The sequence below is a fragment of the Pteropus vampyrus genome, unplaced genomic scaffold (genome assembly GCF_000151845.1).
Source record: "Pteropus vampyrus isolate Shadow unplaced genomic scaffold, Pvam_2.0 Scaffold18, whole genome shotgun sequence".
Classification (NCBI taxonomy): Eukaryota; Metazoa; Chordata; class Mammalia; order Chiroptera; family Pteropodidae; genus Pteropus; species Pteropus vampyrus.
The window spans coordinates 319,004-339,322 of record NW_011888799.1 but is presented as its reverse complement, the minus strand read 5'-3'; the positions used below and the strand labels follow the sequence as shown (position 1 = coordinate 339,322).

The window sequence follows — 20,319 nt, the reverse complement described above, 5'->3', positions numbered from 1 at the left end:
TTTCTCTTCTAATGCAAAAGGAAAGCCTCCAGTTGTGATGCCAGTATAGTGTTAGGATGAGACAAAAGACTGACTTTCCTCTCTTTCCTAGTGCCCAGGATAGCAACTAGCATGTAATTCTCCAGCCCATTAAATATTTATAGAACGGGAAAGGGAACCTCTGGTGTGAGTTCCAGCTCTGGCTCTTCTGTCCCCTACCCTATATTCACCTAACTTCACTCCTAGATCTTGAGGTTCCTAGTTGCTGTTTCAGCCCCAAGAGAGAAGGGCAAGGTGTACTCACTGTGACTACAGTTTCCCCCTTGACAAACGGAATTTTGCAGTCACCATTCTGTTCTCCAAGGTGAGCGACAAGTGGTAGTAATAGTGCCTCACCGTTTCTCTGGCTCCCAGCAGTAGGGAGAAGGGAGGCAGAGGCAGGTAAAGGCTGCCTTTTACAGCCTTCGTGTCTGGTAAGGACTGGGTCATAGCCACGGCTGCAGTTCAGCAAGTGGCCTTAGTGTTTCCCAAAAGCTTTGCTTCTGTATTAAAGCTGAGTAAAGGCAGATGCTTAACTCGGCTTCTTCACAGTTTCATAGCACTGTTTCTTATCACCCTTATCTTCCATTTTTTCCATCCTCATACTGTAAATAGAGATGTAAAAATGTAAAATTTTCTGCTATTTAAAAATTTCCCAAAGAACAATTTTAGTAGAGATGGAAAACTCAAGTAGTATGTATACTCAAATGGCTTCAGGCCCTTTGGAGTTAGCATGGAAGAATGAGGCAGGTTTGGTGTAAGACAGGGGAGGGGTGGTGGTATCTGTGTCCAAATGGAAGAAGAGTGTCTTGCTTTGCCAAAGATACTTCAATAAAACAAACAAGCATGTAGGACATTGTATCAAACAAAAGAACAACCGTACCTGAGTAGTGCCAGTATTGTAAAACTCAAGCCCTGTAGCACATGTTGACAAAAACCTCTATTCAAGGATTGTACTGGGTTTAATAAATTTATGTCTGATTCAGCCCAACTTTGCATCTTATGGCACTTATATGAGAGCAGAGGGAGCAGGATTTGATAATATGCGTTACTGTTTTTATTACTGTTATATATTTAAAGTAGATAAGGTAAATTTGATAATAAAACATTATTTTAATGAAGTAATTCTATCAGTTCTCCCAAACCTTTGGCAACTTGGTCTCTTTAACTAGATATTTCAGTAAAAGTAGGAAACTGGAAACTTTATAAATTTGAATCTGTAACATTTCTTAGGTGTTCTTTTTCAATTCAGTAAGAATTCATTGAGCATATACTCTGCACAGTACTGTTCTGAATACTGTGGTATATTCTAGGATTCTCAACCAGGGCACTGTCATTGTAGATATCTTTGCAGGCCTGAGCCAGGATTTGTTTAGAGAGCCTCATCTTGAGGCTTATTTTTATCATAAAAAATTACAATAGTCCCCCTTATCCACAGTTTCGCTTTCCACGAGTTTAGTTACCTGTGGTCAGCTGTCTTCTGAAGATATCAAATGGAAAATTTCAGAAATAAACAGTTCATAAATTTTAAATTGCACACTGTTCTAAGTAGTGTGATGAAATCTTGCACTATCCTGCTTCATTCTGCCTGGGACTTAAATCATCCCTTTGTCCAGTGTATCTGCGCTCTATTTGTTACCTGCCCATTAGCCACTTAGTAGCCATCTCGGTTATCAGAATGACTGTCATGGTATTGCAGTGCTTGTGTTCTAGTAACCCTTATTTTGCTTAATAATGACCTCAAAGTATAAGAGCAGTGATGCTGGCAATTCAGTTATGCAAAAGAGAAACTGTAAAGTGCTTCTTTTAAGTAAAAAGGTGAGTATAATACAATAAGGTATTTTGAGAGATGCCACATTCACATACCTTTTATTACAGTATATTGTTATAGTTGTTCTATTTTAAGTTGTTGTTGTTAATCTCTACCTGTGCCTAATTCATAAATTAAATTTTACCGTAGGTATGTATGTATAGGAGAAAGCATAGTATATAATATATAGGGTTCCATGCTATCCTCAGTTTCAGACATTCACTGGGGGTCTTGGAATGTATCCCTCTCGGATAAGGGGGCACTACTGTATTAGAACAAACAGATATGCAAAATAATGGTTATTTTAACTAATCAGAGGTTTAATTTATAGCCCTGTTAAAATTGCTGTTTGCATTAAAGCCATTCATTTTGCCATTTTTTAAACCTTTCATCACTTAAGTTTTTATTACTGAATACCTTCGAGTCAAATGTTATCAATTTTGAGTAAGTAGGTTTGCCTAAGCATAAATTAGATCTTTTGCATCATCACAATTTAATACTCAAAATAGTATTTAAATTGTTTAAACAAATATACAGTCTAATAAAGCAGAGCAAGCTTGTCATTAATCAAATGCGTATACCTCCAGGTTGGCCACATTCGTGCGGAGCGTGACATTCTAGTGGAGGCAGACAGTTTGTGGGTTGTGAAAATGTTCTATAGTTTTCAGGATAAGCTAAACCTCTACCTAATCATGGAGTTCCTGCCTGGAGGTAATTACATGACGATGAAAGGTCATTTTTCCTTTTTGTTCTGTGGTTTCTCTCTCACCTCAATTAACCCTCCTTTCTACTTTTAATTGTGCTCACAGAGTTACTTTCTATATCTTTTTTAGGTCTGTAAAGGAAGTCAGTAACCTGTCTTGTGCTGGGGTGCCTTTCCACAATTCTTAGTGCCATAAAAGTAACCTTCTCACTCATTCTCATGATTTCAGATGGACATTTCTTTCTTTTCTTTTTCTTTCTAAAGATATAGGAATAAACTAGGGACTCTGCCTGCTCTCCTGTCAATGGGAATCATGTATAATCAGTTACCCAAGAGACAAAATTGAAACTATAATATTCTTTCCTTCAACTTTTTGGTTTCTTTTTTTATAACTTGTTACTAAGGAGTGAATTTCTCATTGCCTATATTAGTAGACAGAATCAATTTCTCATTTCTGAGATTTCAAGTTTTGTGTGACTTAGCATGTGCATCTCCTAAGACAGCTCCAAAGTAGACACAAAACAGGACATACCATCTCTTCTGGGGAACAATCTGTTGCCCAGTGAGCAGATAAACTGTGAGTAAACTCTGGTGGGAAAAAAAGACAACTTTTTCTTTTTTGGTTCTATAGCAAAGCAGATATAATTATGACATACTGTTTTGATATTTTGACACCTTTTAGTTTACATCTAGGGTCATCAATAATTTTTTATCAAGAATTGATGAAGGTTAGACAAGAATCTGATAGAATGAGGAGAAACTTTTTATTATTTAGATGCCAGTTTTAAGTAGGAGTAAGAACCAGCTCAGTCACCAGCCCCTTGACATGTGTCTCCTCAAGCCTTACCTGCACCATCTTCCATAGCTTCTCATGTCTCCTGGACCCTGCCCTTTGCACTCGGTGGAGCTGGCCGGCAGAGCCATAGACCATCTGGCCTGAGCTCTCTGATCATCTGGGCAAGCTCGCACAGGTGAGGCCATTGGCTGCTCTCCTGGGCCACAGTGTAAGACCACACAAGTACCTTAGAGCCGGCCTGAATGTGCTGCCCCATGTCTCTGGTGTGCCTCCAGATTGAATGTGTGGCTGCCAGGAGTGAATAGGAATTCATTTTTCAATGTTTCAATTCACTTTTTCCTATTTTCTAACAAATGGCTTTATATGAGATCTAAACCGAATTTTTCCTTAGCTTTAAATGTTTCTCTTAGCTTTAAACTACTTATACCTATTTTTCTTTGCTTTGCTTTTGTCTAACTGTTGAGTTAGGATCAGATTTTTTGCCATTTTATGTTGCTAGTATTAAGCAGAAATAATTAAATTTTGACTTTGCAGAAAACTGAGATTACCTCTTAACTGCTAAACTACTGATACTGTGTTGTAAAAGTTGCATAAAGTATATTATTGTGTTTTTAAATACCTATAATAAAACACTGGAGGAAAAAAAACCCCACTGTTCGAGGGAGGTGTTCAGCGTGCATTTTTGGAAGGCACTATTAGAAATTCAAGCATGGAGCATTTTCAGTTTATTTTTATTTTTTGTTATTAGCACTTTGCTAGATAGAAATCCACCTTTTTATTTGTTCTAGTGTTTTGTGAATAGAAATTGAAGAGCTTGTTTTCAGCCTCTTCAGATGTTTACATTTTTGTTTGGTATTTCAGCCTCTCTCTATAACAATAGCAGTATAACCTATGCAGAAATGCCATTTGATTCTAGAGAAGTTTGCAGATATTTGTGCAGACAAAATTAAAAGTAGCTTTTTTCGCTAGTTTAAAATTTATCCTAACCAATTTACTTTTTTTTCTTTTCTTTTCTTTTTTTTTTAGTGTGAGAGAAATTTCCCTTTTCTTTCTTTAAGTAAAATGGAAATTATAGCTCAGTGGGCAGCATCATTTAGCTTAGGTGCTTTGCTCTCCATAGCTGTGAATTTTACTTTTTAAATGTTAGAAACTACTTACCATTTCTGCCCATAGTGATAGTGTGGGTCAGTTTCTGGAACACAGCAGAGGCCTATTTAGCCTTGCCTAATGTTGGCAGATAGGGAAGACACAGCTGAAAACTGGCACTTACCCATGTGTTTTTTTTGTGTGTGTGGTGGTTTGTATCTTCTTGTTTCCAGGGGACATGATGACTCTACTGATGAAAAAAGACACCTTGACAGAAGAGGAGACTCAGTTTTATATAGCAGAAACAGTATTAGCTATAGACTCCATTCACCAGCTTGGATTCATCCACAGAGATATCAAACCAGACAACCTTCTTCTGGACAGCAAGGTACTGTGGAGGATGGCTAGCAGCATAACCAGTTGTTTATTTACCCATCTGAGCAGCTTCTGCTTTAACACCTGCGCTGTGGTAGTTTACCATCTACTGTGGTAATCGCAGTAGGGAAGCTGTGGAACTGTGAGCTTACCTTGTGTATTTCTTTCTTTCTTTTTTGTAGGTAAGTTTGCTGTTACTTCCTTTCTCTGAAAGGCTTATGATTCTATAATTTGAATGCTCCTTTTAAAAATAAAAGGCATTTTTGAAAATTATTAAGAGTAAAATTGATTTAGAAGGTTATTTTGTACTAAAGCCAAAGATAATCATCTTCTCAGCACATAATTAACTATACGAATGTGTTACCTATTGAACATCCATCCCTCTGTTGGGCAGCCTCATCAGTCAAGGAACCCAGACAACCAGGAAGTAAGGCACAGCAGCAACAACAGCAAAGTTTAGGTTCCAAATCTTATGCCATCTGTTTAAAAAAGAGTCAGTAATGGCCTTTTTATATTTATTATTTGACATGCAAATGAGCATAGTTGATTGGTTCTTAGGTTCGTAGCAAATCAGTAGAGAATCCGTGTGCTACTAGATTGCTGGGTACCCCTTGGCAAGTCCCTCCCTCTTGTGGACTTCACTTACCTGTAAAGTGAATATATTGATTCAGAAAAGCTCCAAAGTTCCCTCCAACCCTAAAATTCCGGAATGTTATGTTCTATTACACAGAAATGCTGTCTCGACTGAATTTTTAAGTAGAAAAGAAAATTTGATTCCTAGGGTATTTTCTTTTTTCTTGCTGTCTTTGAAAACCCTGAAATTTTGATTTTTCTCTCTTTGAAAACCATTGCTTTCTGTTTTAAGAGGGCAAATTTGTCAGATAATTTCTTCTGATTAATAGCTTTTTTCTTCATTATAAGAATAATACATAGTGGAAAGTTTGAACAATACAGAAAGTTATAAAAAAGAAAAATACCTATAATCTCATTGTTCAGAGATAACCATCATTTTGGTATAATAGCTTTTCTACCTTTTCTGTTTGTATCAATAATTTATATACAGTTAGCATCCTAGAAGTAAATAGCTTGGTATTCTGCTTTTAAAATGTTGATGTATATGAGAGTATTTTTCTATGTGATTAAGTTCAGATATATTTTTAATAAAACACTGGCCCTACTTTGGTCTTGGGCTCACGTGCCCTGGTCCTGTGCCCCAGGTGTCTTAGTGCTGGCTTATTTGTACTCCGTGGTCTGTGTTTGGGTCCAGGAAACATTGAAGGTCAAGAACTTGGTGACTCTAACTGAGGAGCATTGGGGAACCCTGCTAGATGCACATTTGTTCTCTATATTGTGCTAGCCCAAACTTATAGAAAAATGTTCTTACAAGTGAGCTCATTTATGTGTTTAGCCATATGGCTTGTAGAAGTGAAAATGTAGAAGTTTTGAATTTTTGCTGTACACTCAGAGTAAGCTACACAATTCTCTGAAAATCTGGGCTTGATAGCATTTGCTCTAGGCACTAGTCTTTAAGATACACTCCTTTCTTAGAGGTGTCCAGGTAAAATGTGTAATTATGAAAACTACAAATTAAACTCTGTTCCTTGGCTTATAGAATAAGTTATTTACAAATCTAAAAAAAAAAAGGTTAATAGGCTCAAAAGCTATCTTTGTTAGGCAGTTTACCTTTCATGCTCGCACATGTGCACACACACACAAAGTCAAATCTAATGGGAGTTCTTTAAAATCAAAAAATAAAACCTGACCCATCTGAGCAGGGCTTCTATAGCCTTGTACTCTGGGAAGTTTGTATATTAGGGCCTGAAGGAAGGTGATATCATAAAAAGACCACAGATGTTGAAGTCGTTGGGGCCCAAGCGTTGGCCACACCACTTGTAATTATGCAACCTTGATCAGTGTAGATCCTTGAGCATCAGGATTCTCTCTCCTATTTTTGGTTTTACCTCCTTCTCTACTTAAAATTTTACCACCCCAAGAACACCTACCTCTTTCTTAGGGCGAGTTATGTGCCAGGCACAAGGTTAGGAGCCTTGTATGCATTAATTGTCATCATTCCTGCCAGGAAGATGTCATTATCCCCATTTTCCAGATGAGATCAGGGGGGTGAAAAAGTTAGGTAATCCTGGTCTTGGGAGGAAGATCATGTTGATTTATGACTTTGGTTCTGCCATTTTACCAGCAAGCCATTTAATGACTCAGTCTGAGAAGTGCTGCTTAAGAGTTACAAATGAGACAACACAATTAAGGCATGGTGTCTGGCTCCCAAGAGGTGTGAGTTTTTCTTGAGGGGAATGATAGAATCAGAGACTTATGATTGGAATACAGTATGGCAGCTTTTATCAAGAACTATGTAATAAGCTTATTCCCTTTGTCTTTGGAATAGTTTACTTCTTGGAATTTACCCTAATAAAATAATTTAAAAGAAGAAGCAACTATATGAGCAAAGATTTGTTCATTTACTCCTCATTTAACAAACATTTATTACAGCTGTCTTCTATACCAGGCATGGTTAGGAATGAGAACACAGGCCCTCTCTGTAATCCACATAACATGAGAGTGAAGAATTAGAAATGAGGTAAGCATCTGGTATTAGGGAGATAGTTAAATAAACCATGATGTACTAAGTCATTTGAATATTATCTGTAAACATTAACAGTGGTAATTTTGAAGACTGTAGAAACAGAAGAATATTTGAATTAGTTTAAGAAATAGTAAAATTTAGATACTCTGGAGGTTTCAACTATGTTTAAATGTTTATATTTGGACAAAAAGAATATGCAAAAATAAAAATAAATTTTTTAATATAATAGGATTTGGGGTGATCTTATAAAAATTTATTTGCTGTTATATACGTTTTCCCTGTAATAAAAGAAAAAAAGACAGCATACTTTGGCTGTGGAGCTGTAATGGATTCTGCAAGGAGCTAGAGAAGATAACATTCTGTTCCACATCCGTGAATGTTCATCCATCCATTACCTTGTTTTTTCTTCCCCATAGGGCCATGTGAAACTTTCTGACTTTGGCCTTTGCACAGGACTGAAAAAAGCACATAGGACAGAATTTTATAGGAATCTGAACCACAGCCTCCCCAGTGATTTCAGTAAGTGTTAACAGTGATGTTAGCCTTTTTATCCTTAACTGGGCCTAGAGGAGCTGTTCCCTTGGTAACCAGATTATGCAGGACAGTTTAGGAGATTCTCACTATGAGTCTTTAGAGAATTAAAAAACCTCCCCAACTTTGCCTGTGATTTGAATTGTATGATGAGGCAAGGTGAGTACCACCAAAAGAGCTTGCTTTGGAGCTCTGCTGAGAAGGTTCCTGGAGAGGAATTTGGGGAAGTAGAGGAAAAAGTCCTGAGAACAAAAAGTCCTGAGAACAATTCCAGGTTAGGTTTATCTTCTGTCATGGCAGAAAGAAATTTATCTTTATGAGTGTTACTTCCACTCCAGCACTATCAAACCATTGAAACTGTGTAGTAAAGTGACAATTCATCTTCGAGAAGTTTATGTCAGATAATTATTATAAATTCAGAAGTCTCTGATTATGCAACAGTTAATATTCTTGGAAATTTGATGGTAATTTTGAGAAATTGTGAATGTTCTAGGTCTACTTTAGGACCTTTGCTTCTGATGAGACTGAATTTCTTGCAATTCTGATTAAATTCCTTGTAATTCCGATTAAGGCTTGCCCATGTCCACTCTGGACATATGATCCACATGGAAGTGCTGCTTAAACTCTCATTGTCTAATTCTTTGAGTAAATGCTTTAGAGCCTCTGATTTGGGCTTACAGACTTGCTGGGGAATGTGTCACCCAGAGTTATTGATGTATGGGCAGACTTTAGGGCTCATGTGGTTTGAACCAGAGGATAAAAAAAGAAGTAAAAGTTCTTGTCTGAACTTTGATCAGACCTTGTGTTCTCCACTTTTAGCTTTCCAGAACATGAATTCCAAAAGGAAAGCAGAAACCTGGAAAAGAAATAGACGTCAGCTAGTAAGTAATACCTATAGCTTCTTAAATGCTACAAACCAAATATGAATATGTTCAAAATACATGTGCATAAATTTGCATTTCATAAATGTTTGCAGCATATCTATCCCTTGCTTTTAAGATTATCATAATAGAGCACTGTTATGCTGGTAGCACCAAATGCAATCTTTTGAAGTAGGGTAGGTAATATTAGGTTGTTTGGTTGTGACATTTTCATTGGATCACCTCATTCTGACCTTTTTCATTGGTGACAATCCCTTTCTTTCCTGTTTCACCTTTTCCCTATTTTTATGGTGGTAAAGGGGCTATATTTAATCTGGAGGTCTCTCAAAATAAAACTTAGTATAGATACTTGCCCAGAGCTTTAAGGCAATGGTTCTCAAACTTTTAAAATTTTGAGTCACTCTCAAACTTCTAAAAATTTGATTTACTTCATCAAGTCAAGACTTCAATTCACCTGCCCCACCCTTTCCTGCTTTGTGGTAGAAAAAGGAACTTGGTGTTAAAAATTGGAGAGAAATTTAAGGGAAATACTTATTATTTACTTTGTAAGTATTTGAGTGTCTATACATTAAATTATGCCCCACAAGCTTAAAAAATAACATTGGATATGCCTTGATAGTATATTGGAAGTTATTTAAATAATGCAAATTCACCAGTGAAATATTGCTTTCTAACAAACTTTTATTCTGATTCATTGGTTCATATTTGAAATGCAATGTACATGTCCTAATGTCTAGTTATTGGAAAATTATTGACTAGAGATAATAGAAATGTATATCACTGCATACTTAGGCTTTGCTAGAAACCCATAGCAAATGAAATTGATGATGGTAAAGCTAAACTAACAGATGGTTATTAGAAAACAAGACTAGCAGCAGTGGAAAACTATGACTAACTTGGAAAGATGATCATGCACATGTATTATCTAGAAATGGTGGTACTTCTGCTTGTTAGTGTATATAATAACAACTTGGCAGGTTTGCCAAATATTGTTTTTCAGCCAGACTTCTTAGTAAAATACTGAATTAGAGTTCTCTATAGTATCTTTAATAACTCACTTAGTAGGTCACTAGTGAGTAGCTGTCAGTCATATGTGAAAATGGGAGCCTGTAGGATAGAAAGAATCAAAGGAAAGTCTTGCTTTTTAAAAGAAATTTATTTGAGGCCCATCAGTGGGCCTCAGACCATGCTTTGAGTGTTATGATTTTTATGTTAAACCTGGGCCCTGGGAGAGGCATCAACTTAAACAAGTTTGGAGATGCAGTAACTGAAATTAATTTTGATAATCTTTTTCTAACAACTTGGGGCTACTTAAGTTTAGTATAGTCACATCGTAGTCTCCTTTAGGCACTCTGATACTCTTTAAAAAATGTCTAAATTCTGTATATGTGGTTGAAAAACTATTTAAATGGTTTGTTAAGGGTTAGGGAATGTTAGGAAGGGTTAGAAACAAATTTAGTCAGATGCTTCTATTATGTCTCACCATAGAGCTGTAGATCTTAACCTTGGCTACACATCAGAATCACCTGGGGAACTTAAGAACATTCCGATGTCTGGATCCCATCCCCAGAGATTCTAATTCACTTGGTTCGGGGTATAGTCTGGGTATCTGATCTTTTCTTTTTTTTTTAGATGAGGCAACCCTTGGTTTACCTCACAGATTGCAAGGTCCTTGTCAGCTTACACTCCCTTATTTTTTTATGCCTACGTCACCTGGTCTTCCTAGGTGGTCTCCCATCCAAGTACTAACCAGGCCCGACCCTGCTTAGCTTCTGAGATCAGATGAGATTGGGCTTGTTCAGGGTGGCATGGCTGTAGACTGGGTATCTGATCTTTATAAGGACTGTGGGTGATTCTACTGTGCAGTGAAGATAGATTCTCCAAGGAAAAGACTGTTTCTTAAACAATAGCTCCTGTATTATTGGGAAACTGATATTTACTTATGTTTTGGAAGCTAACTAAAAGTAAGGAATCTTCTGTGATTTTTTTCTTTTTTAAAGCCAGCTAAGATTTAACCTTTGGCCACTGTACTAATACTTATTTGGGGGGTAATTAAGCTTAAATACCTTAAATAATCCTTATACTTTGAGATAGGCTTTATGCTCTTTGACACACACCAAAGGGTCATGTCAGACTTACTAGGAACCACTTATAAGTCTATAAAGAAGGAGATTTCACAATTTTCGTATTTGGAGTTCAATGTCCTTTAATAGTTTAAAATGTTTTTTCTCATGCTATGATTAAGCTTCTTGCCTTTTTTATCTATAGTAGAAATGGAACCATATTAAGGTCATCCTCCTATTACCTATTTTGATAACTTGAAGAAAATAAAGTAACCTCTCAGACTTTAAAAAGTCAATTAACCCTGTGCTTTTGACCATTTATAAGTGATCCCATTCAGCTAGTATCAAGTAGAAGGTTAATATTAGTTAATGCTTAACATAAATTTACTGCTCTAGGTTAAGCCTAATACATTGCTCACCCAGCCCATTATTTTTCAGTCCACTGAAAATCACTGAATAAAGTAGAGGCTTAAGGTTCACTCCTTGGCTGCTCGAATCATATTGTAATGTTTTAAATTGCTGTGTGGTCGTGGATAACCTTAGGCCTCGATAACTGATTAGGAAATAAATGTATGTCAGCTTTAAGTTATTAAACCACAGAGGTAAGAGATGAAGTACATCTAGGCATCCAATCTTTGTTAGTTTTTTTTTTTTAGTGTAGAATTTACAGAAGTGATTGAGTAGGAAATGAAATTGCTTTATTTCCCCTAAAATTCTAAATGAAATCATAAGTTGGAACATATCATGTGTTTGAAAATGACTGTTAACAGTCAACAAAGCTTTTTCAGAGTGCAGCTCTAATTAAATCTATAAATACCCAGCCAACAAAAGGAAAAAGGATATAGATTTGAGGTATTAAGAACTTGCAGTTGGAGAACACCCTGGTATGGAAAACAGACAAAGATTTGGGAAGGGGGCAGTCCCTAGTTTAGAAATATCTACTACCTGATACTTACCAGTGTGGTAAAATGAGAGTGAGTTCCTAAGTCACAGGACTCTAGTCCCAGAGTGAGAGTATTACCTTGTACTACAGGTTTGTGCCTGCTACTGGCCATGTTTTATAACTCCAAGAATGTTATAACACCTTAGTATCTAGAAGGAATTCTTTCCCCATGGCAATAGAACTTTGGTTTTATAATAGAAATCTTTGAAGAAATAAGGTTTACTTAACATTCAGCTTTCCTGGGATAAATCTAGTCTCTAAATTGAAGGGCTTCTGTAGTTTATTAACCTTTATAATTAGAATGAAAATATTTCTGCTTCTCGGGGAAGGCCCAATCCATGTTTCAGACTTTAAGGCTTTAAAAAAAAGCTCTGGCATTTATGTTACCTAATATGTGTATTTAAAAGAAAACAGTGTACAATTATGTATATGGAAAAAGTAGATTTCTGCCTTACAGTATAAACAAAAATAAATTGTAGATGGAAAGTAAAATTTTGAAAATTTTAGAATACAGGGTAAGATCTTTATGATCTCAGAGTAAAGAAGTATTTTTTAAATTCAAGAGTACAAATCATAAAGAACAACTTGATAATTTTACTACTTTAAGGAAAAAATAAACTTTATATTGAAATATAAAAATGAAAAAACAGGCCACATGGTTCAACTGCTGTGGAATTATCTTACGATTCGTGTGTATATCCTACAACCTAGCATTTCTACCCCTAGGCATATGCCCTGGAGAAACTTGCACCTGTGAATCCGGAGACATGTATAAGAATGTTTATTGCATTTTCAAAATAGCAATGAATTGGAAATAACTCAGTGCCCATCAACAGGACATGGTTACATTTCAGAATAGAATATTTTACAGCAATAAAAATAAACTACAGCTACATGTGACAATGTGGATTAATTTTACAAATAAAACATTGAGAGGAAAAATCAAATAGCAGAAGACTGCAAGTAGAATGATACCATTTTTACAAAGCTCAAAAACAAAACTCAGTAAGATCTCATAGAAATGTGGCAAAATTAAATTTCTAAAAATATTGGAATGATAAACAGAAAATTGAGCATAGGAATTAGAAGAGGCAGGAGGATGGGATAGGGAGGAGTACATGTTTAGTTTTAATGATGTTGGTATTATTTTGATTCTTCAGATGAACTCATGAATATTCATTTTCATTCTTATGCTTTATAATTTAATGATTACACATTTTTGATATGTGGCAAATATTACATCATTTAAAAAATCATAATTAAAAAGTATAAGCTTCAGACTGGGAGAAGATATTTGCAATATGTAAAACTATAAAGGATTAATGTCCTGAATCAGGATTAATGCCCCGGATTCATAAAGAATTTCTACGAGTCAATAAGAAAAAAGATAATGTAACAAAAAATGAATGGGCAAAGGATCTGAACAGAAATTCACAGAAAAAAGACCCGAATGGCTAATTAATATATGAATATGCACTCAGCCTTACTAGAAATTAGGGAAATGCAAATTAAAACAGTGAGATTCCATTCTATATTTATCAAATTGGTAATCTGACAAAGCCAAGTGTTGGTGAGTTGTGGAACATCAGGAGCTCATCTCCACTGGGGGTGCGTTAAATAGATATAAACCACTTCGGAGGACATTGGAAGATGTCTAAGTAGAAGATGCTCCTAATCCAAGACCCAGCGATACTGTTTCTCTTACATTCTCTAGAGGAATTCTTGCACATGTGCCCAAGAGATGTTAAAAGAATGTTTATTCAGGTGTTACTTGTTATGGTGAAACATTGGAGGCAGTATAAATGTCCATTTACAGGAGAGTGGACAAAAAACACTGCTATTTCTATAATGGAATAGTGTACAACAGTACAATGGGCGAACTAGAACTTAAAAGCAAGTTGTAGCATTGTAGAGCAATACAGTACAGTATGAAACCCTTTATTAAAACTTGAAATGTACAAGAGTAATTTGTCATTCATGTGAATATTCATACAAGCATAGCACAGCAACTTCGGGGTATTTTTAACTTCAGTGGGGAGGTAGGGAGGGACTATCTGGCTTTAATTGCTTCTGTAGTTTCTTTAGTTTTGTTTCTTTTAAAAAGACAAATGATCTGAGACAAATATGGCAGATGATTTAACCTCTCTTTAATATGGGTAATGGTTATACGAGTGTTATATTGTCTGTGCTTTTTATCCTGTATGTTTACAGTATTTCATAATAAATATTTTAAAAAGACAACACAGCTGTAATTTTTAATTTTAGAAGTTAGGTAATATCAACAGCACCTAAAATAGAGCCTTCCATGTGGTAATCCCTCCGGTGCTGAGCATATTGGAAGGTGTTGTGTCCTGGTATATGAGAATAGATTACTTGAATTTAGAAAACGTTCCTCTAAGAACTATTTATATAAATAAGTTTGGTAAATAGACATTTATAAGCCTTTGACCTATAGGATAGAACTTTAGTTTTTGATAATAAAACTTCCCTTTATGATTTTCTCAAGTCAAAGAATATATGTGGTGGAAGGAGGGATAATTTGGAGCAAGATATTTAATTTTCAAACTGTGCTCTGACACTTGTTCTGAGGCCTTGGGCAAGCGATTTTGGGTGTCAGATTTTTTTATCTGCAAAGTTAGGTTACTAAGGTCCTCATTGCTGAGTTTTGTTAGGACTGACTAGGTTCATAAGCATATAAGAAGTACAGAGCCTGACACTGGGTATGGTACTAGTTGTTATGACAAGTACCTCTAACTTAGTGAACTTTATTGTTCATTTCAAAAGTGCTCTGGCAAATCAGGCTTGCCATTAAATAGCTAGGCTGTTAAATAGCTAGGCTGTTCCGCTTGTTTGGTTTGTAGAAGACCTAGCTCTAGGTAGCTTTTGGTCTCTAGAACAGACCTCTGGGCAGCTGGGCCTCCCTGACATGTGGTACGTGTTTCAGGCCTTCTCCACAGTAGGTACTCCTGACTACATTGCTCCCGAGGTGTTCATGCAGACCGGGTACAACAAGCTCTGTGATTGGTGGTCGCTTGGGGTGATCATGTATGAGATGCTCATCGGTAAGTTGCATGCTTTCAGATGGCTTTTTTTGTGTAGCCAGGAAATTTTCCTACATTGGTAATAAACTCTTTAAATTTGGGGCGATCTAAGCACTCTCCTTCCCCACCGCCACACACTCTGCCTTGTCTTTCAAAGTAGTTTCCCAGGTAGAAAATTCTCTGCCATAAAATTTATCCTCCTATATTCTTTGGCATCCAGGCATCATGTGGTTGCTGTGCTGATGATTTATCATGTTTTTCTTCTAGTTTTTCATCCTTTCCATTTAGTAGCTCTTTCAGTCACTGGCATTTATTAAACATCCATGGTATGCAGAGAGCATTACCTGGGCATTGCCTCATATGCTCTTCTTATTTGCTATGTCCTTTCTCACAGCCTTCAAAGCATGGAACCCTCTGACCTCTCTCCCTCTTATTCAGATGATATGTCTGTGCATTTAGGGGACACATCGGGGGAGGGGTGGGTGACCATATGCCTAAGAGCACTAGGAGAGTAAGTATATCTGTTCTGGTACCAAGCGAGTCTGTGTGATGGCTGGTGTGGCGTCTGTTTGGCTGTCCTGTCTTTGGGAACACTTGATGGATACTTTTGGAGGTGGATGTAATCTGTGTGGTGGGCAGGTGGAGTAATATGTTTTGTATTTATCCTTTTGTCTGTAGTTCTCAAAAGAGGGGTAGTAGTCATTTTTAAAACCTATGCTTTTTTCTTATTCAACTTGTTTGGCACCTTACCCATATAAGGATTCTTAGAATGGAGCCATTTCTTAATGATGTTGTTTCATCCTTTCATTTCTTCTTTGGACACCGTGGTTCTCACATCTGCAACTCTGCTTATGTCCTCCTTTCTTTTCCCAGCTCCAGCTATTAGCTGGCTCCCTAGTGGTACCAGAAGTACAACTTCACTTTGGGTTTTTGGTGGAGGAGGGATTGATTTAGGTGATTTCTGGGAAGAGTGGAAATCCTGTCCATGTTATGGAGAGAAGGACATAAATGATCATTATAGATCTATAGAATCGTATTAAGGAGAATAATCTTAGATTCAGACTTCTGGGATGTAAAAGCTCCGAGTTCCTTTTTTATTACAGGCTACCCACCTTTCTGTTCTGAGACCCCTCAAGAGACATATAAGAAGGTGATGAACTGGAAAGAAACTTTGACTTTTCCTCCAGAAGTTCCTATCTCTGAGAAAGCCAAGGATCTGATTTTGAGGTATCAGTCAGAGAACATCTCCCCTGCCTCCACCCAGGCTTTTTGACATAAGCGAATCCATTTTTTTTTTTTTTTTTGGCTTTCATTATTTTCTGGGTCTGCTTCATGCTTCTTCCCAGTCCCCCCCACCTCTTTTTTTTTTAAAAAAGAGGTTATTCCTCTTCTTTTTCCAAACAGACTACTTGAGGTACGCTGAAAGGCCTCTGTCTTTTCCAGATTTTGCTGTGAATGGGAACATAGGATTGGAGCCCCTGGAGTTGAGGAAATCAAAAGTAATTCTTTTTTTGAAGGCGTTGACTGGGAACATATCAGGTATATGCATATAAAAGCTTTCAGAGTTATTTCAGCAAATCTGTAGTTTGCTTAATACTAATTTGGAAACACCATTATTGGCAATCCAAGTAAGGGAAGAGAGCTTCTTAGAAATTCAGGGTCTTTTCCTGAATTTCCTGAGTTGGGGCTTCCTTTTGGCCTTGTGCCATGAGATGTGTTGAACACAACAGTTATTTACAAAGTGAACTTAGGGTTCCATAGTGTTGCCCTTGCTATATTACCTAGAACACGCCAGCCTCTCTAGTGTGGAGACCACCAGCAGGACTGTCTCTGCCCAGAGGGTAGGGAATATCACTAGTAGATAGAAAGGAGTGGACAAAGGATTGGGATGAGAAGTGGCTCATTGGGAAGAGAGGAGTGGAGAGGGAGGGGGATAATCATTATGTTGGCATTTGTAGAGTGTTGCTAATGGCAATGAGAACCTGCATAGCCTACCACAATCCCATACTATCTTACTGAGCATTTGTTGGTTGCTAAGCCAAAGACGAAGTTGTCAGCTGTTTTGTAATTGTTTTCTGATTTGCATCCTCGTGATTTTTACCTTTGCCTCCTTTGTGCCGCATTTTTAGCCACCCTACTTGTTGGCACCTCTGGTAGAAGGGCAGAGCGCTACGTGAGGTGACTCTTAGAGGTCCAGTTTCCCTTTTTAGCAGATGGGGCAGGCTGTCAGGGGGAATGCATTAATTTTGGACTTTAATTTCTCATTATTCTTGTCTTTTTTTCTATCTACAAATAATTGTTATTTATATTTTTTCATTGTAATTTATTTTGTATGGACATAGTCAGTGGTGTAGTTGGTCAGTGGTCATAAGCTTTTCAGAGAAAATAAACTCTACCTGCCAGTGGATAGTCTACTCATGTCAGACCACGGGTCTCTTTTGGAGAAAGACTTGATTAGTATGATCCATATAATTACTAACCATAATAATTTTTGGCATGTCTGTTCTTGGCAGAGAGAGACCTGCTGCAATATCTATTGAAATCAAAAGCATTGATGATACTTCAAACTTCGATGAGTTTCCAGAATCTGATATTCTTAAGCCAACAGGTAATATTGCCAACACTGCCTCCTGCTGCCTTGTAAGCGCATTATTTTCCCCCAGTTTTGGGGTGATATTTATAAATCAGGGTAGAGAACGTGGAGAGGAACTTCAGATCTTCAGGTTCTTTGTAAGTATTTTCCAGTGCTGCTGCTGGGTAGCAGTGACACCTTGTTGAATGGAAGATGAATACAAACTTCCATGTTTAGACTTCTCAACCGGGCGGGTAAATCCCAAAGATCTGTTCTTTTGTTGTTATTTATTAAATTAAAGTTTAAGCAACCTAAAATGACAGGGGAAAATAAAACTTTAAAAATATTTGTCGGAAAAATGAGGCTCAAAGTTCATATAGGCAAGCAAATGTAGAAAATTCGCAGAGAGTGAAAAACAACTCTTCCCAAATAGAAACTGTGGTATGTTCTTCAGAATGTCATGTCTTCCGTTCCGAGTAGTCCATCGGGGTAAGGCAGTGAATCTGCTCTCACATCTGTTTCTTTCCAGTGGCAACAAGTAATCACCCTGAGACTGACTACAAGAACAAAGACTGGGTCTTCATCAATTACACATACAAGCGCTTTGAAGGCCTAACTGCACGGGGGGCAATACCTTCCTATATGAAAGCAGCAAAATAGTATCTTTGAAATGGAATCCTAAATGGAGCAGTGTTTTGTACAACATCATAGTTTTCCTCTCACACACTTTTTTGAAATTGCTTCCAAGAAGTTTATGGAACCCACTTGTATGTCATGGTAAACTCTCCTGAAATGTGATAGTAAGTGGATTCTCTTCCTTAATGCATCTGAAAAGCTGTAGGAAAAAAAGAACCATTTTTACTACATTGGCCACAAGCAGCTGTCTTGCTTCTTCAGAGGCGTCATGAGCCAATATGATAGGTGGTTTTTTTTCTTCAAAAAACTTGAGTTTTCCTAAAGTTCATCAGAAGGGGAAAAACAGCCATCATCCAGCATTATTGAGATTGTAATGTATTGAATATCAGACAATTCCTGTGATTTTGTGACATGCTTTCTACCAAGCCCACCAAGTATTTCTTTTTTTTACAGCTGAAAGTTCCACAGTACTAAGGAAATACAGCAATAACGAAAGTCTCAGCAGCCAGCATTCTGGCTGAAGGAAATGATCCACTATCCTCTAACAGGGTGGTGAGGGTAGTTTCTCCCCATACCTCGGCCTCGGGCGAGTGGCTTTTATAGCCTCCATTCATGGTGCACTTTATATATGGTACTAGGATAAAGACCTTTAATCCATTGATTTCTGTCCTCCCACCCATCTAAATACTCTTGCTGCTCTTCTGAGTGTTGATGGGGGAATACCAGTTTGATCCCTTGTTGCTCTCAGAAGGCCCCCAAAGCCATTGGGCATTGCCAAGGAGTCCCGGGTCACGTGGAAAACCAAACCCTCACTTTCTCTTCGTGGCTGTATCAGAAAATCCCCAAGACGTGGACCAGCAACACCCGCAAGTGCTGCCAACAGGAACTTGGTTTATTCCTGGGAACACAGCAAAGAGAGCCCAGGCAGAGGCAGAAGGCCTGGAACCCTCTTGGCCAAAGTGCTGCTCCTGCTCAGTCTCCAGAACCTCCTTGGAAGTGGTGAGGGAACCAGCCCAATACAAAGTGCAAAACCAGCCTACAGATCTTCATAACAAGTTCACTCTTCAATCCTTGGTGCAACTGTGTTTTGTCTTCTCTTTTGGTAGTTCTTCTCTCCCGACTTTAAATGCCATTTTGCCTTGGAATCATGATTACAGATTTTTCCTTTGCAGATGCCTTCCTAGGGGATGTTTCTCTCTACCCTCAAGGGTCACCTGCAGCTTGGGCTGACCAGGCCTCTGCTGTGGCATTCTCTCATGAGACACCCTCTGAATTTTAGCACAAAGTGCCTTCTCTTTCACAACTGCCACCACCTTTAGAGGAATTTTGCTGCATCAGAAAAATGTGGAGGCTCCATATTAATTCATTATTACTTTTTAAAATTTTGAGAACTCTTAAAGCATCGTTTGCACCTGTGTGGTAACTTTGGCTGTTGCAGAGCGTCTTGGCCAAGCTACAACTGGGAGACTGTTTTCTTGACATTGCCAGTCTTGACATTGTTAAGATAGCTTTGAAAAGAAAGTATGTCCTAGCTTAGCCATTCAGAAAAGAAAAATGGAATATCAAAAAGTTACAGTACTAAGTGAAACTGCTTTGGATTTTAATGTTTTAGAGGAAGAAAAAAGAATATTAGTAAAGTATTGACTCTGGATGAAGGTAATGTGACTGCCCCCTTAATCTTTCATTCATGGTCTAATGGCGAAAAGGAAGTAAATGAGATTTTTTTGTGTAACTTTGTAGTTCCTTTGTATTACCAAATAGTTGGGGTGTTGACCCCCACATGTTTTGCAAGAGTGTGTGGTAAGCATGGGTAAAGAGATGTAACAGGAGTGGTGATAGTCTGTGTGTTGGGGAGTGGCAGGGGACAATTTGTTTTAGGGAGAAATGTCCACATTTTAACTTTTGAACTTTGGAATAAACTGTGTGAAAATAGTAGTGTAATCTGTGATGTGTTCTAAAGCAAATGTGGCTTGTAATTCAAAGAGGCAGAGTACTGGTGGCTTCTTTTAACCCCTTTGGAACACTGTATCACCATCTTTAAACAGTGTTTTTCTGTCTTAGGGAAGCTGGGATCTGCTTTTTTTGTTCCCTAAGAATGAGTCTTCTGAATTGGTGTCCATATAGACACCACACGTGTCTCACACATGTGCTCTTTCGACCTGGTTCAGTGTTACAGGGCAGTGGGCTCTCCCCTTGCAGTAAGGCCAGGGGGAGACCTGCTGACAAAAGCGCTGTCAGCTGGCGGACCCTTCGTACAACTACTTG

General features: G+C 37.6%; 1 protein-coding gene and 1 pseudogene across 4 annotated transcripts in view; one reads left to right on the top strand and one right to left on the bottom strand.

Annotated features, from left to right (window-relative positions):
* Window positions 1-19,989, top strand: part of STK38 (serine/threonine kinase 38) — a 35,479-nt gene extending 15,490 nt beyond the window's left edge. Inside the window, exons 6-14 of one of the 4 annotated variants that reach the window (XM_011354532.2) lie at window positions 2,416-2,539; window positions 4,647-4,801; window positions 7,804-7,906; window positions 8,738-8,799; window positions 14,750-14,867; window positions 15,950-16,073; window positions 16,290-16,385; window positions 17,360-17,454; window positions 17,948-19,989. In XM_011354532.2, coding sequence (XP_011352834.1) covers window positions 2,416-2,539; window positions 4,647-4,801; window positions 7,804-7,906; window positions 8,738-8,799; window positions 14,750-14,867; window positions 15,950-16,073; window positions 16,290-16,385; window positions 17,360-17,454; window positions 17,948-18,078 — 1,008 coding nt within the window. In that variant the 3' untranslated portion in view covers window positions 18,079-19,989. The remainder of the gene's footprint in view (window positions 1-2,415; window positions 2,540-4,646; window positions 4,802-7,803; window positions 7,907-8,737; window positions 8,800-14,749; window positions 14,868-15,949; window positions 16,074-16,289; window positions 16,386-17,359; window positions 17,455-17,947) is intronic. The other 3 variants (XM_011354531.2, XM_023527534.1, XM_023527535.1) reach the window with 3 other exon arrangements.
* On the bottom strand, window positions 10,501-10,619 carry LOC111736221 (annotated as a pseudogene).
* Window positions 19,990-20,319: the final 330 nt, after the last annotated feature.